At 36.7% G+C, this 16278-nt stretch overlaps 1 protein-coding gene across 1 annotated transcript in view; it reads right to left on the minus strand.

Annotated features, from left to right (window-relative positions):
* Positions 1-287: 287 nt before the first annotated feature.
* PIAS1 (protein inhibitor of activated STAT 1) overlaps positions 288-16278 on the minus strand; it is a 120389-nt gene continuing 104398 nt past the window's right edge. Inside the window, exons 9-14 of the mRNA XM_007445604.1 lie at positions 10792-10952; positions 8346-8476; positions 7445-7625; positions 3498-3640; positions 1475-1512; positions 288-816 (exon numbers count right to left, since the gene is read on the minus strand). Of these exons, the coding sequence (XP_007445666.1) occupies positions 523-816; positions 1475-1512; positions 3498-3640; positions 7445-7625; positions 8346-8476; positions 10792-10952 (948 nt within the window). The 3' untranslated portion in view covers positions 288-522. The remainder of the gene's footprint in view (positions 817-1474; positions 1513-3497; positions 3641-7444; positions 7626-8345; positions 8477-10791; positions 10953-16278) is intronic.

Raw genomic sequence — 16278 nt, forward strand, 5'->3', positions numbered from 1 at the left:
ATATGCACACACACAAACAGAATCCAAGTCTGTCATTTTTAGAAAATGGAAATTAAAACTATCCCCCCCAGCCCCTCCCCACAACAAAGAAAAGCCCACAATTTAAAACTTCATACATGCAATTCCTTTTCTGTTATTGCAAATAAAATAATGCCATTGAAGTAAAATAAAACCAAATAGGACAAATGATGAAAAAAAATCTTCAGAATCCAGAAAGAATGAACTGAAGGTGGTTTGTGGGTACTTGTTTTTTTTTCTTTTTTTTTTCTTTTCTTTCCTTTTTTTTGTTTTTTACAAGTGTTTTTTCAGACAGGCAGTCTTAGATTTATATACAAAAGTAAAACTGAAAATATAGTTTTGTTCTCTGTACATTTCTTTTAATTTTTTCCCTAAAAAAAAGGAAAAAAACCACGCTTGTGTACTTTTCTAAACAGAATAAGGTAAAACATAGCACAAAGTTCTCTTCTTTCTACCAAGTTCATTTAATCTGGGGTAGGGATGGGAGCAGCAGAGGCAAGGGAATCAGTCCAATGAAATAATGTCTGGTATGATGCCGAAGATGGATGCTGTGTCCGTGCTGCTCCTATTTGCGACGGTGTGGCTATGGCTCTCCCTTAGGCTGTTGGAGGATACGAGGCTGCTGTTACTGCCACTGCTGCTTCCATTGGTGGCTGGCAGAGAAGTACTGCCTCCTGCACTTAACTGATCAAGAAACATCTGTGAGGAGGTATATGGAAAAAACCGAGACGAGTGTAAGAGGTCTTGATCATCTGAAACCGCTGCTGCTGCAGCGGCAAGTAGGGAGGTGTTATAATGCTAGGGAGGGGAAACAAAACACAGGAAATAAAGTTAATTATACTTATAAATTAATAAACTTTCTTCTCAGCAGAACAAAGTCCTAAATTTAATATATTCTGAGTACCTGGTGTTTCTGAAATATTTAGTAAAACATTTTGCAAAATCAAATGGTCTTATGTAATGATCACATCATTGACCTTTTAATTTTTATTGGCACATCACTGATCTTAAGAGACATTTTTGTAGCTGAAACTGGGGGGGGGGGTTGTGGGAGGGAATAAAAATATTATTTTTTTGTTTTAATTTGTATTGCAAGCAGTTTTCATAATGCTATTTCCAAAGAGGCATATACTCAGAAGCAGCAGGAAACAGGAGAGTCCACTTTCTTTCTCTTCTGGAGATATATGGCCAAGAAATTTATCAGTCAATATGACTCATTGCCCTGTTTTTTATAAAACAGTACTGGGAACCAACAAATAGACACTGTAGTTACTATATATTCAGGCACAGCTGAAACAAAGGGACTTTTATTTAAATTTTTAAAACCTTAACAATGATGGGTATAACTACTCTGAATTTCCTAAGGAAATTTATTTTCTTTCTCTTGGCTACATATTATACTTTTAAGTATTTTAACTTAGAATTAAAATAACAGTATTTTTTTCATATAACATACCTGATTGTCTCCTGATAAGAAAGGAAAGAAATCTAATCCTGTGGGAGAAAAAATTATTTTAGTTTAAATAGAAGAAACAAAAGAAAGAAAGAAAAAGCCTTCCAAATGCCCCAATACTACAAATGCAATATCTTAAAAAGCTAATTCTAAATTCATTTAGAATTTTATTTAAACATAAGGAGTTGAGCTGAATGTTTTACATCTCTCCCATCTCTAGAGTACAAAGCCTAGAGTTCAAGCTTTAGCAATGATTTGCACTCCCGGTGACTCCATTTGTGGGACTTGGGCCAATGCTGCCCTGTTAAGTCCAACACTGATCCCTTAAATTCACAGAGCACTTTTCACTAGATGCTCTCTCTCATCGACTCCCCTAAAGTCACCTTCAATCTACTCGAATTTACTCCTCACAGGCACCTCATGAGGTATGTAATTACTCTGGTCTCATTTTGTGGATAAGAACGTTTTTACATTAAGCAAGTTGCAAGACAGATTTTCTTTCTCAGATTCCTTCATTTCCCACTATCTGTTCCAGATTCTAACTCAGAGACTCCTGAGTGACATGAGAGGGGAAGAGATCTGAGGGGGTGTCTAACTGCTGGCATGGAGGCTATTACAGAAGGACCAGCTCTCATCCCTGGCTGCCAGGAAGTCATTGTAAGCCGGCCCCTTCCAAGTCACATTCTTGTCCAAATTGCCCAATGTGTAATGCGATGAAGAGCAAGTAAACCAATATGAATAAAATGCCTCATTATGATATCTAAACTTGGAGAAAAGTACAACAAGCAGGTATAGATAAAAATATGACAACAACATGAACACTTTGGGGATCCATCCACTGTCTACACTAGAACAGATTATAACAAGGATCCTGCAAAATGTATAGTACTGTGTTTTTTGTTTGTTTGTTTTGGCCATGCCACAAGGCATGTGGGATCTTAGGTCCCCAACTGGGGATCGAACATGCATCCCCTGCACTGGAAGCATGGAGTCTTAACCACTAGACCGCCAGGGAAGTCCCAGTACTGCGGTTCTTGATAGTGAGTTTGGCAGTGGGCTAACAGGCAGTGAGAAACGGGGCTACACTGTCTAACAGAGTAGCTGCTAACCACCTGATGTGGCTATTTAAATTTACTAAGATTAAATAAAATGAAAAATTCAGTCCTTTAGTCATACTAGCCACATTTTAAATGCTCCATAACCACATGTGGCTAGTGGCTACTGTACTGGTCAGATTACATTTCCCTAATTGCATAAAGTTCTATTGGACAGAGCTGAAATAGGGTTTTCATAACAATCACTAAGAATCCACTCAACTATCTCCCAAGATCCTTGCCAGTGACCCTGAATTTTACTGTAGAAAATGGGTGGAGGGCACTTTGTGCTTCTGTATTATATTTTCTACAATGAGCATATATGGCTTTTTGTAATTTAAAAAATGTTCTCAGATTATATGGCTAACGTACAAATTATTAAATTACAAAGATAATGCAAACTAGTAATTCTTTTTGATAATGTAAATGATTATTATGAACTCAAAGTACATCGTAGAAATGAATATACTGACATTTCAAATTACTTTCAAAAAGAAGAATCAGGTTCACCGGAATAAAAATTAAAGCTTTCCAATGTTTCAATTCTGCATTATCTAAAATACAATATGACACAGCTACCCACAATGCCTGCTGCATTATAACTGGATTCACGGAACAAAAAATAATTTTCATAAATATCGAAATTTAAAGCAACATACTGGAAGTCATTAAAAAACAACCTGCAGACTACTTTGAAGCACACAAAACCTAAAGATCATTGCACTGTTTTTACCACTGGTAGTAAAATACTGGCTACTAACAAGGAATTGAGTCTTTATTTATGACCACAGTGTATATTTCTCCCAGTTTCCTAGATCCAACCCCCTCTTTTCCTAATCTTTCAACCTTTCTTATACTTGCCCAGAAGACGACTATATAGATCAAAGGCATTCACAATGCTATGTGACGACACAGAAGAACCGGTGACTCACCTTGCAAATCATAAGGCATGGGTGTCATGTGGAAAGGATGTCTGTAGTCTTGGATGAGGGATGTGTTAATATAGCTTGTGTCTACAGCAGGAAGGCTTGGGGTGCGGGACACTGGAGATGCTTGATGTGGAAGACTTAATATGCTAGAAGAAGAAAAGGTTTGCAAAATTTTCATGAGTCAGTTGAACTTTTAAAAAGGGTTGCATCTCACGATGAGTCCTAGTTTTTGTGCTGGAAATTAAGACAAGTAAAGCAATATATAATTTAGGGTACCATAATTATTAGGAAATAATTTGTATACTTAATAGCATCTTTCAGAGGCTACAGGGAAAAAGAGATGGACGCAATGGTATCCAACATTCATAAATCACATGTTGTCTTTGGAACAATGTCATCTACACTTTCAGAATGCAGGGGGAAGGCATGGCTGAGCCACTTCAGTGGAATATGAGTGAAAAGTATCTACAGCAGACAAAATTCTGAAACCTTTAAAAAATAAGCACTAGAGTGCTGGCTAGTAAAAAGTTTAGGTAAATCCTTGCAAAGAAAACACATATAACAAGACTAGGGGAATGCAGCAATCTGAGCAGTGAGGAATTAACAGTGGCCCTCAGACTTGTAAGATTTATGAGAATACAAACTAGGTACTGTTTATCTTGGTATATTCAATGTCCGGCACGGTCATTATCACGCTATTTACATAAAAGGCCTGCTGAATGAATGAAGGCAGCAAAAAGATGCTCCATAATGTACAGGTGGTACAGCGTTTTTGTTTTGTTTTGTTTTGTTTTTTGTGGTACGCGGGCCTCTCACTGTTGTGGCCTTTCCCGTTGCGGATCACAGGCTCCGGACACGCAGGCTCAGCGGCCATGGCTCACGGGCCCAGCCGCTCTGTGGCATGTGGGATCTTCCCGGATCGGGGCACGAACCCGCATCCCCTGCACCGACAGGTGGACTCTGAACCACTGCGCCACCAGGGAAGCCCGGTGGTACAGCGTTTTTAAAGGGAGAATAGTATAAATGGAAAAAGAAAAAAAGAACAAAGAGAGGGATTCTGGAAGAACAGAGTGAAATGTTTAAGTAGCTGAGTAGTTAAATCTTCTTTCTTTACCAAAAATCAAGGAAAAGCAAAAAGAGGGAGAAATAAAAGAAAAAAGAAAAGGAAGAATTAAAATGATTTTGAAAAGAAAAAGAAAGAATTCTAATAGTCCTGAGTGAAAACATAAGGGCCATATGCTATCCCAACCATACAAGAGGCTAATAGACATATAAGTTATAGAAAATAAAGAGAAAAGAAGGTAGAAACAGGCTGTCTTTTGCTTTTAAAACTTCGTGTAAAGTCCTCAGGGTATGGAGATGCAATTTCAATGGTAAAAAATATTTCAAAAGATGCCAAGGTTGGATTTCCAGGAATAGAGTTCTAGTTATGACCTTCTACCATATTTTTATGAATGGGATGTGAAGCGTAAAATATACTCTCATCCACCTCATAAAAATGTTTTGTCTAATGGAAACTTAACTAAACCTCTTACATCTATAGAAAGTACCATTTTCCATTAGCTATCTCCTCTGACAATACCTAAGGGATTACAACAGAGACAAAAGGAGTTGAAATGCTAGTCTCTGAAAACATCTTGGTATACCAAACAGCAAAGGTAATTTCTGGATGAACACTCAGCAGCTGAAGACAGCAAAATGTTTTACATTTACTAATCTTTCCCTCTTTCTAATTCCTGGCTGGCTCCTTCTCTTTCAATTTTATGATAATATTCTAAAATGCATTTCCACCTTCACATTGCACAATAACAAATACAATATGCTGGGTATAGGTTTCTATTTATTGGCTAGTCATTACTGAAAAATGGTCACTTGTGCTGAATATGGTGCTGTTCTTCTAAAAATGTCATAAACCTTCAGGTTGCTTGTTTTTATCTGAAAATCAAGAGAGAAAGGTCTGGCGTTAGCAAATACTCTATCTGGGTTCAATTAGTCACTGGGAAGCTCAGGAAGTAGTTAATGCATCTAATGTAATTTCCCAAACATAATAAACAAACTATTTCTGGAGAAACAGCAAAGCAAATATTCAAAGAAGAAAAATTAGATTTCTAAACACTCAGAAAGTTTCCTTTAAGGAAAAGTGTTTACATATGTATGACTACTATCAATATACTAAAGAGCAGAACTAACGTATATATAATGATGCATTTAATCCATAAAGTATTTATATACCCAGATTTATGAAATATATTTTAAGGTGCTATTTTATGGCATTTAAAGTAATAAAATGATGATATGTTTTGGTCATGCTATGTTAAATATACCATTTAAAAAAATATATAAAACATAAAATATCTTAGAATCAAAATTCTACAGATATTTGCTCTAACTACGCCAGCTTTTGCTAATTTGACTCTTCTTCCCTCCCCGCCCCCCAACCACAACTCAGATTTAAGAAAGAAGCTGGTATAATAACACGGTCGGGCTTGTTGGATAACAGCCATCAATGTAGGCTTTCATCAGAGGTTCATAAAGTAGGATGTAAAGCAGAATTAGTGTTTAAATATTCATTTTGTACAGAATAATGATACTGCTTTTAATGTCTTTTATTTCTGTCTCTATGATAAAATAAGCTACTCTAGAGTGAAAATATCAACCTGCGTCATATGTCTGGTTGTACTATAAAGATTCCTGAAATAGCCAAAGTCCTCTAATGAGAGAGGAGCCACATTTATCACAATTGTGCTCTTTTACTGTTGCAACTTCATCTTTCAAGTAACTACAAATATACTCAAATAGAAGATCTTTTTATCTCATCAAACAATATCAAGCTTGAAAATAATTTGACTCCAAGCACAGAAGTGCCTGCTCTTGGTCTGGTGTTTACTTTCCCTCTTTAACCTCGAAATCTGTAACAATGCTTTCTGCAGACTTTCCCTTCCTCACTTACATTCTTCCTTCAGGCACTACAGTTTGCTGGAAGATTTTCTGAATAGCTCCTATTCAATTACATCAGGCCACATAACTCTCCTGATATGTACCTAAAAGGGGTCACACATGGATTTCTAGATTTACCTTTGGTGTGCTACAACTGTGCCTTAGAAAAACATGAAGTCTTTTGCTGAGAATCCCCGAAGTGTCTCATAAGACTAACAGTCTGTTTAAGAGTACAGCTAGAGTCAGCTACTTGTTTTACCATCCTCTACAAAATGTTAAACTCTTTAAGGTTGGGACTGTACTTACTTACTTTATTATCACTCATGTTTAGCACAGCGTGTTTTACATAAAGTAGGTAACAGTGTTTCATGAAGTGACATGAAGCATAAGCAAGGTACATTATTACTGATATGAGACTAATGGGAAGTATGGAAAATGAGTCTGCAAAACATAAAGCATTGTGTACTGCAACTTAAGTCCTACACTTCTTTCACTGCCAGTCTTATACATTCTGAGGCAGGTTTAAAGCATTCATCTGGACTTTCTCTGCTTTCTGCTTGAAACACTCAACTTAGGGTTAATTTTACAGCACACATTTTCCAGTTTGAGTAAATATTTTAAATCCTAGGACCAGCATTAGGATCACCTGGGAACTTATTAGAAATACACATTTTCTCAGTTCCTATTCCTGAATCAGACATGGGGGCTAGGGAAGCAATGTGTTTTAATAAGCCCTTCAGGTGATACTGATGTATATCCGAGTTTGAGAACCACTGTGCTAGAATCATCTTTTGGTACGATGAAGACCATATCCAAGTGACCCCTTTAATGCATTATCCCAACCCCTTAAGAAACACACTTGAGAAAAATTCAACCTATTCTCTGATTACTAAGTTTTACAATCATTACTAAGTTAAGTTTTACAATCATTTTATTTAGCAGATCTTTTAACCCTATTTGCAAAATTAACTTTTACAATGAGTTGTTGTTTTTTTTAAGATCTCAGCACTTACCCTTTATTACTTAGTGGTGATGTGGGAGAGAGAGAAGGGCAGGTTCTCTTGGCAGATGGCTCTTCCTCCTCTTCATCAGATGAACTGTCTATGGTTAGGTCAATCACCTCTACTTTCTTACTTTTATTTGAGGACTGGTGATGAGAAGCCACTTGGTGCTCTAATGTGGAGCTCAAGCATCCTGTGTGGGAATGATTGAAACACAATGCAAAAAAGTCCTGTAACATCTCTCCTTTTCTCAGCCTATGGATTAGATTATCAGTTGTAGCTTAGACTTTTATCAGTTACAGTATATTGCTAGGGTCCAAGAATACAAAAGCAACAGTGGCTCTGTTCCCCTAAGCTTAAAACTATTATTTATTATCGGTTGTTAAAGGATTTTTTTGAAAAACAATTCTGAATTAGGGCAAACAATCAAAATATATGTCCACCTCAGAATAAAAGTAGTCTGAGGCCAAACACTATATATTACACGTTCACCTGTACAATACCTGATATACTGAGAGACGTTACGGTAACGTTTTTAAAAAGTCATAGTTTCCTTCCGGCAAAAACATACTAAAAGAGCCAGGAAAAAGATGTAAGTGAAAAAAGAACATTCACTAACCTGTACCAAGTCTGTAAAAAATTTAAAAGGATACCATTTCAAAAGCATGACTTTACAAATAACTTATTAGATTATGTTATTCTGAAATCTTATACCACAAAATTTTAAAAGCTGGCAGAAAGTGAATTTAGAGTTTCAATACTTCTGAACATTTAATCAATAATTTAATAAGAGTTACTGAGCTATCCATAAACTGCTGAGTATTCTTAAAAATTCTGTGTGTTTTAATATTGAAAACCAAGGCTTCACAACAACAGGGAGACTGCCCCACTCTTTTAGAAAACTACTACTCACCGTCAAGCCCGTTATAAGAGGCAGAAACTTCCTGTACTTCCTTTTTTGATCTCATAGGTGCCCAAGAGCCGTCCTCCTTAAACTGTATCTCATCACAATCTGTACAGTACTTCAGGATTTCCATAAACAAGCTATAAAAGACAATTTGTCCTTTGAATATCACATTCTAAAGTAAGGCCAATTAGAATTATTACTACTCAAAAAACATTCACACCTTCTATGTTTTGTACAAGTATAAATGAGAAAGAAAGTGTAACAGACAAGGTATATTTGTTCTCAAAATCTAGGGCTAAATAGGAGAATAGTTACTTAAATTATGGTACGTGTATGCAAGAAAATATTATGTAACCATGAAAAATGAGGTTTCCAAAGATTTTTTTTAATAATATGGGGGGAAATATATGTTCACAGAAAGTGTAAAGAGGCCAAGAAAGAAAACTCTATATTTTAAAAATAAAATTCTCTGTGTGAGTGGTATATAAATAGTGCTTATCTCTCAGTGGTGACATTGTGGATATTTATTCTTTTTCTTTATACTTTTCAACATAATCCAAATTGCCTACAATAAGCACATCTTATTTGATAACTGAAGAAATACATGCAAAAATATGTATTGAAAGTTAAAGCTTCTTGATAATTACCATGCAGATATTAAAAAATGAGATTTTCAAAAATGTGTAAAATTAATGATCAAATTCTCAGGTTGTAATGTTAAATGAAACCAAAGGATAAAAAATACTAATACTGTATAATCACAAATATGGGGAAAAAATCAGAAAATAACATAACAGCTTTTTATTTTCATGTTTCCAATTTTTCTTTAGGGGTGTGTGTGTATGTGTGGCTTTTTTTTTTTTTTTTTTTTTTTTTTTTCCTTATAAACCCCATAACCTTGGATTTCTAATTGCTTACCACTTACTAGAATACAGTGGACAAATGCACAATGGCTTAGAATTCAGGAACCAAAAGTAACACATCAGTGGTTTTTGTTTTTTTTTTTCCTTGCGTTATGCGGGCCTCTCACTGTTGTGGCCTCTCCCATTTGCGGAGCACAGGCTCCGGACGCGCAGGCTCAGCGGCCATGGCTCACGGGCCCAGCCACTCCGCGGCATGTGGGATCCTCCCGAAACGGGGCACGAACCCGCGTCTCCTGCATCGGCAGGCGGACTCTCAAGCACTGCGCCACCAGGGAAGCCCGTATGTGTGGCTTTTATAGTAAGAAAGAATAATCCCAATTGATGCAGGCATCCAGAGTTACATAATATACAGAGTCGGTAAAATATTACTCAATTCTGATTTATTAGTGATCACTGACATCTCTGAAAAATCAAACATAAAACATTTAAGTTACATGTTTACTTCTCCCCATATGACTGGTCTGACACCTTTCAAGCTCTAGATTACACTTCTATCGCTAAATGTATTCCATTCCTTATGTTATACCTTCAGGCTTCTATGTTTTCTCAAATATTATAGGTAAGTTGTATTAATAAGCATTTTTCTAAAGAGTACAGGAAATCTCAAGAAGATCCTTCTTTTCACAATTTATCTTTGTTTGGTGGCAAAACAGAAAAAAAGGAGGCTAGAGAATAGGAGAAAGGTGAAAGGGATATTCGAAGATGTTTGGAAGGACAGATAAAACACCAGAGTGTTAAAAAAATAACTGACTGGGCTTCCCTGGTGGTGCAGTGGTTGAGAGTCCGCCTGCCGATGCAGGGGATGCGGGTTCGTGCCCCGGTCTGGGAGGATCCCACATGCCGCGGAGCGGCTGGGCCCGTGAGCCATGGCCGCTGGGCCTGCGCGTCCGGAGCCTGTGCTCCGCAATGGGAGAGGCCACAACAGTGAGAGGCCCACATACCGCAAAAAAAAAAAAAAAAAAAATAACTGTTGTGATGCTATAGGTGGAGAAGAAAGACAAAGACAAGTATTTTAGAGAAAACAAAAAAACAAAGAGAGCTGCTATTCAGTGTGTTGATCAGTTTTAGGAGCCCGTAAGGTAGGGAGTAGGTATGCTGTCCCACAACTGAAGCACCAGGAAATCTCCAAAAACAGACCAATTTCTTGGTCAATTAGGTTAACCAGAGTTTCACAATCCTTTCATTCTCTCTCCAAAATGGTCTGCATGTCTAGGGATAGATGGATTCATGTTAGGAAAAGGTGTAAGTACATCCTACTTAGAACCATTGGTGCTTTAAAATGGTAAATGTCAGGAGGCACTGACAGTAAGGCACACATTTTCAAAACAAGGGGACATAAAGTTAAAAAGGAAAAATGTTCACAATATTAATTACTTAGAAAACTACTGACTTCTACAGTCATGATAATCCTAAAAATACATAACTCAGAAAACACTACCTATAGAATTTTAATCCCAAATGTGCTGGATAACAAAACCAATAATAGATGGTTACTTTCAAGTACAAGGAAAAACTTTAAATTGACATACCCATCAATAATAAGGTGTTCATACGGAGCCTTCTTATCACAGACAGGGCAAACCCAAGTTGGTTTTTTCTCATTCATCTGAATATAAAGAGTTGCATCAAAACACTGCAGATGAGAACATGTAAGGGCCCGACATGGAATTGTCAGCCGCATTTTACCAAGCTTTGAAAAAGGGAGACAAAAGTAAATATTAGACAACTGTTATACAAAATTTTTCCTGAAACACAAAGTGTATGTATTCCAATTTAAAGCGTATTCTGTTTACTTTTAACACATTTTCTGTGAAACATCTACCGGTTAAAAATTACAATATTTCTTTGGATATTAAAATAGACTATGGAAAGTTACAGCAGAGGTTATTTACCCTCAATCCACAGCTTACAGATCTGCTTTTAGGGGAAAGAACTATGAACCCCTTGAAATTACATGCAAAATCTTGTAAGTGTGTGCATTTTTCCGGGGAAAGTGCTTTCACCAAATTCTCAGAGTAGTCCCTAATCCAAAAAAGTTAAGAACCACTTTACTAGGTATTGGGAAAGTAAAAAGGAATGCCTTATTAAATGCTCAAGATACAGATACTCTCATTAAGGTATCAGGTTGATTGTAATTCAGAGGTCAGAACAGAATAAGCATTCCCCACAATGCCTGGCATAATTGCCAAACAGCAGCTCTGAGAAGAAACCCAGGTGTGCGCACTCTCTCCCCTCACTGGGCACCATCACAGGCAATTCAGCAAACACCTCTGGACCTCTAGCATCTCTAGCATGTTATGAGACTTGCTCTTCTTGCCCTGCAAATAGTGCTTATGCTGACATAGGTTGAGTCTGTCCTATGAACAATGAAATCTGCTTCATCTGGTCCCTGAAATGCCAGCTTTGGACCAAAGCAGAGAAGCTGTCCAAAGATCTGCCCAGGGAGCTACCATATCATGACCTCCTTGCATGGAACACACTTCGTACAATACAGCTGGATAACCACTGTGGGGTCCCCGTAGGTCACAATGGCCATATAGTATAGAAGTCACCTACTTTCAGTAACCACATTTTTTGCTAAATATCAGGAAAAGATCTTCCACATGTTTGTGAGCTTGAAAAACATAAGGCCTTGAAAAGGATATGAGTTAAATGAGGAAAAAAAAGAGGAAAAGATTCTTGGCTTAGGAGGATTTCACGGAAATGTGTAATTTCCTAGTCTACCAAGGAAACTAACTGTCATTTGGGGCCCTAAATTATTGTTCTCACACCAGTGATTTACTGTGCCTCTAGGAAAGGCACTTAACCTTGCTGGGCCTCTTTTTCTATCTATGAAGTAACATGGTTTCCTCCTTACTTCAACAGGATGTAGTGATGAAGAATAAAAAAGGATCCAGAATGTATCATCAACTTGAGGGAGTAATGCCAGTTTACAGTATCAGAAGTATGGACAGGAGGACTCCCAAACTCATTCTACGAGGCCACCATCACCCTGATACCAAAACCTGACAAGGATGTCACAAAGAAAGAAAACTACAGGCCAATATCACTGATGAACATAGATGCAAAAATCCTCAACAAAATACTAGCAAACAGAATGCAACAGCACATTAAACGGATCATACACCATGACCAAGTGGGGTTTATCCCAGGAATGCAATTCTGGATTCCTCAATATACGCAAATCAATCAATGTGATACACCATATTAACAAATTGAAGGAGAAAAACCATATGGTCATCTCAATAGATGCAGAGAAAGCTTTCGACAAAATTCAACACCCATTTATGATAAAAACCCTGCAGAAAGTAGGCATAGAGGAAAGTTTCCTCAACATAATAAAGGCCGTATATGACAAACCCACAGCCAACATTGTCCTCAATGGTGAAAAACTGAAAGCATTTCCACTAAGATCAGGAACAAGATAAGGTTGCCCACTCTCACCACTCTTATTCAACATAGTTTTGGAAGTTTTAGCCACAGCAATCAGAGAAGAAAAGGAAATAAAAGGAATCCAAATCGGAAAAGAAGAAGTAAAGCTGTCACTGTTTGCAGATGACATGATACTATACATAGAGAATCCTAAAGATGCTACCAGAAAACTACTAGAGCTAATCAATGAATTTGGTAAAGTAGCAGGATACAAAATTAATGCACAGAAATCTCTGGCATTCCTATACACTAATGATGAAAAATCTGAAAGTGAAATCAAGAAAACACTCCCATTTACCATTGCAACAAAAAGAATAAAATATCTAGGAATAAACCTACCTAAGGAGACAAAAGACCTGTATGCAGAAAATTATAAGACACTGATGAAAGAAATTAAAGATGATACAAACAGATGGAGAGATATACCATGTTCTTGGATTGGAAGAATCAACATTGTGAAAATGACTCTACTACCCAAAGCAATCTATAGATTCAATGCAATCCCTATCAAACTACCACTGGCATTTTTCACAGAACTAGAACAAAAAATTTCACAATTTGTATGGAAACACAAAAGACCCCGAATAGCCAAAGCAATCTTGAGAACAAAAAATGGAGCTGGAGGAATCAGGCTCCCTAAAAAAAAAAAAAAACCACACACACACACACAAAAGACAGTATGGTACTGGCACAAAAACAGAAATATAGATCAATGGAACAGGATAGAAAGCCCAGAGATAAACCCACGCACATATGGTCACCTTATCTTTGATAAAGGAGGCAGGAATGTACAGTGGAGAAAGGACAGCCTCTTCAATAAGTGGTGCTGGGAAAACTGGACAGGTACATGTAAAAGTATGAGATTAGATCACTCCCTAACACCATACACAAAAATAAGCTCAAAATGGATTAAAGACCTAAATGTAAGGCCAGAAACTATCAAACTCTTAGAGGAAAACATAGGCAGAACACTCTATGACATAAATCACAGCAAGATCCTTTTTGACCCATCTCCTAGAGAAATGGAAATAAAAACAAAAATAAACAAATGGGACCTAATGAAACTTCAAAGCTTTTGCACAGCAAAGGAAACCATAAACAAGACCAAAAGACAACCCTCAGAATGGGAGAAAATATTTGCAAATGAATCAACTGACAAAGGATTAATCTCTAAAATTTACAGGCAGCTCATGCAGCTCAATAACAAAAAAATAAACAACCCAATCCAAAAATGGGCAGAAGACCTAAATAGACATTTCTCCAAAGAAGATATACAGACTGCCAACAAACACATGAAAGAATGCTCAACATCATTAATCATTAGAGAAATGCAAATCAAAACTACAATGAGATATCATCTCACACCAGTCAGAATGGCCATCATCAAAAAATCTAGAAACAATAAATGCTGGAGAGGGTGTGGAGAAAAGGGAACCCTCTTGCACTGCTGGTGGGAATGTGAATTGGTACAGCCACTATGGAGAACAGTATGGAGGTTCCTTAAAAAACTACAAATAGAACTACCATATGACCCAGCAATCCCACTACTGGGCATATACCCTGAGAAAACCATAATTCAAAAAGTCATGTACCAAAATGTTCATTGCAGCTCTATTTACAATATCCCCGAGATGGAAACAACCTAAGTCTCCATCATCAGATGAATGGATAAAGAAGATGTGGCACATATATACAATGGAATATTACTCAGCCATAAAAAGAAATGAAATTGAGCTATCTGTAATGAGGTGGATGAACCTAGAGTCTGTCATACAGAGTGAAGTAAGTCAGAAAGAAAGACAAATACCATATGCTAACACATATATATGGAATTTAAGAAAAAAAAATGTCATGAAGTACCTAGGGGTAAGACAGGAATAAAGACACAGACCTACTAGCGAATGGACTTGAGGATATGGGGAGGGAGAAGGGTGAGCTATTACAAAGTGAGTGGCATGGACATATATACACTACCAAACATAAGGTAGATAGCTAGTGGGAAGCAGCCGCATGGCACAGGGATATCAGCTTGGTGCTTTGTGACTGCCTGGAGGGGTGGGACAGGGAGGGTGGGAGGGAGGGAGATGCGAGAGGGAAGAGATATGGGAACATATGTATATGTATAACTGATTCACTTTGTTATAAAGCAGAAACTAACACACCATTGTAAAGCAATTAGACCCCAATAAAGATGTTAAAAAAAAAAAAGATAAGAAACAAAGATTGTTTCAGAATCCAAGCCATAGGCTGTAGAACTTATACCATGAAAAGCAGTTATTCTCCAAAGATTGTCACCTCACATAACTTTAGCCCTATAATTTCCAGCTGTCAGTTCATCTTTTTGTTGGGAGAGCAACTCTCAAGCCCTTGTATGATCAGCCACACTGACAAGTTTACCTACAGAATTTTTAAGGAACACTGCTACATGAATGGCACAGGAAGGACGCTTACAAATAAGTATACGAAAGCATAAGTTCAATTTCAAATGCAGTTTATTAGCCATCACACAAATGTCTTGCTTCAAAGAATTACAAAGTAATTGTTACATGACCCTCATACTCCTGATTTTTAAAAACAATCACTAAGTTCTAAATACTTATCTATGAATGGACACTGAATTCTCTAACTTCAGAAAAGAAGCTGAGCTTTGAACATCTTCATCCTGTAATTACAAATCCCACTTTTCCCTTTATAGGATGGGGTGGATATTTGCATCATTCGCAAATAAACACTTTGAAAACAACTCCCAAATACGTTTTCTAATGCCATTAACCTTACTATAACATAATAGTAACTGATGATACTTCAAGAGAAAATACCCTACTTAGATATAAGTTCAAACCAGATTATACCAAAGGACCCCCAAAACATCAATAATATACGTACTTTTTCCTTATAAAAAGAAAGTAGTGTGATATTGAGAATTTTATAACTTTTTCATCATCATCATTATGATAAGTATTTCATGAATAAATTTCCAAGGAGTTTATTTTTTTTCTTCTATCAACTCCAAGTGATTTGCATTCGAGTTTACAGGTCTAGGGAGTATCTCACAAAGCAGGTTCACAAACACTCTTCCAGCTCTATTTTTAATAAATTAGAACTGAAAAATTCCCAAAGAGCAAAAACATCTTTAATTATTTTCACTGCCTTTAGCTAAACAGCACACAAAAAACAGAAACTCATTTATTTTGAGCTGTGTATATCACAACAAGGGTAATTCAAATGCACAGTCAGACATCATATTTACATATTTCAAAGGGAACAAATCTCTTTTATTATTCTATAAACTTGATATATAGATGAGTTGCCATTACGAAGTTTTACTTTTTAGAGTAGAAACATACCTAAAATATACCGCCTTACTGTTCCAGAATAATTGTAAAGGGATTGTCCCTTTGGCCAAATAGAAATCCATAAAAGTATTATAATTATGGGTTATATATATAGTTGTTTTTCCTATAATCTGAATTTTGAAAGCGTAAGTCAATTTAAAATGAACTGCTGTAACTTCTGAAACTAAAAAGGGAGGAGCAGGGGGATATAGAAAGAAAAATTTAAAGCTCGCCGATTAAATTAAGAGG

The sequence above is a fragment of the Lipotes vexillifer genome, unplaced genomic scaffold, assembly GCF_000442215.2.
Source record: "Lipotes vexillifer unplaced genomic scaffold, Lipotes_vexillifer_v1.1 scaffold972, whole genome shotgun sequence".
In the NCBI taxonomy this organism is placed as follows: domain Eukaryota; kingdom Metazoa; phylum Chordata; class Mammalia; order Artiodactyla; family Lipotidae; genus Lipotes; species Lipotes vexillifer.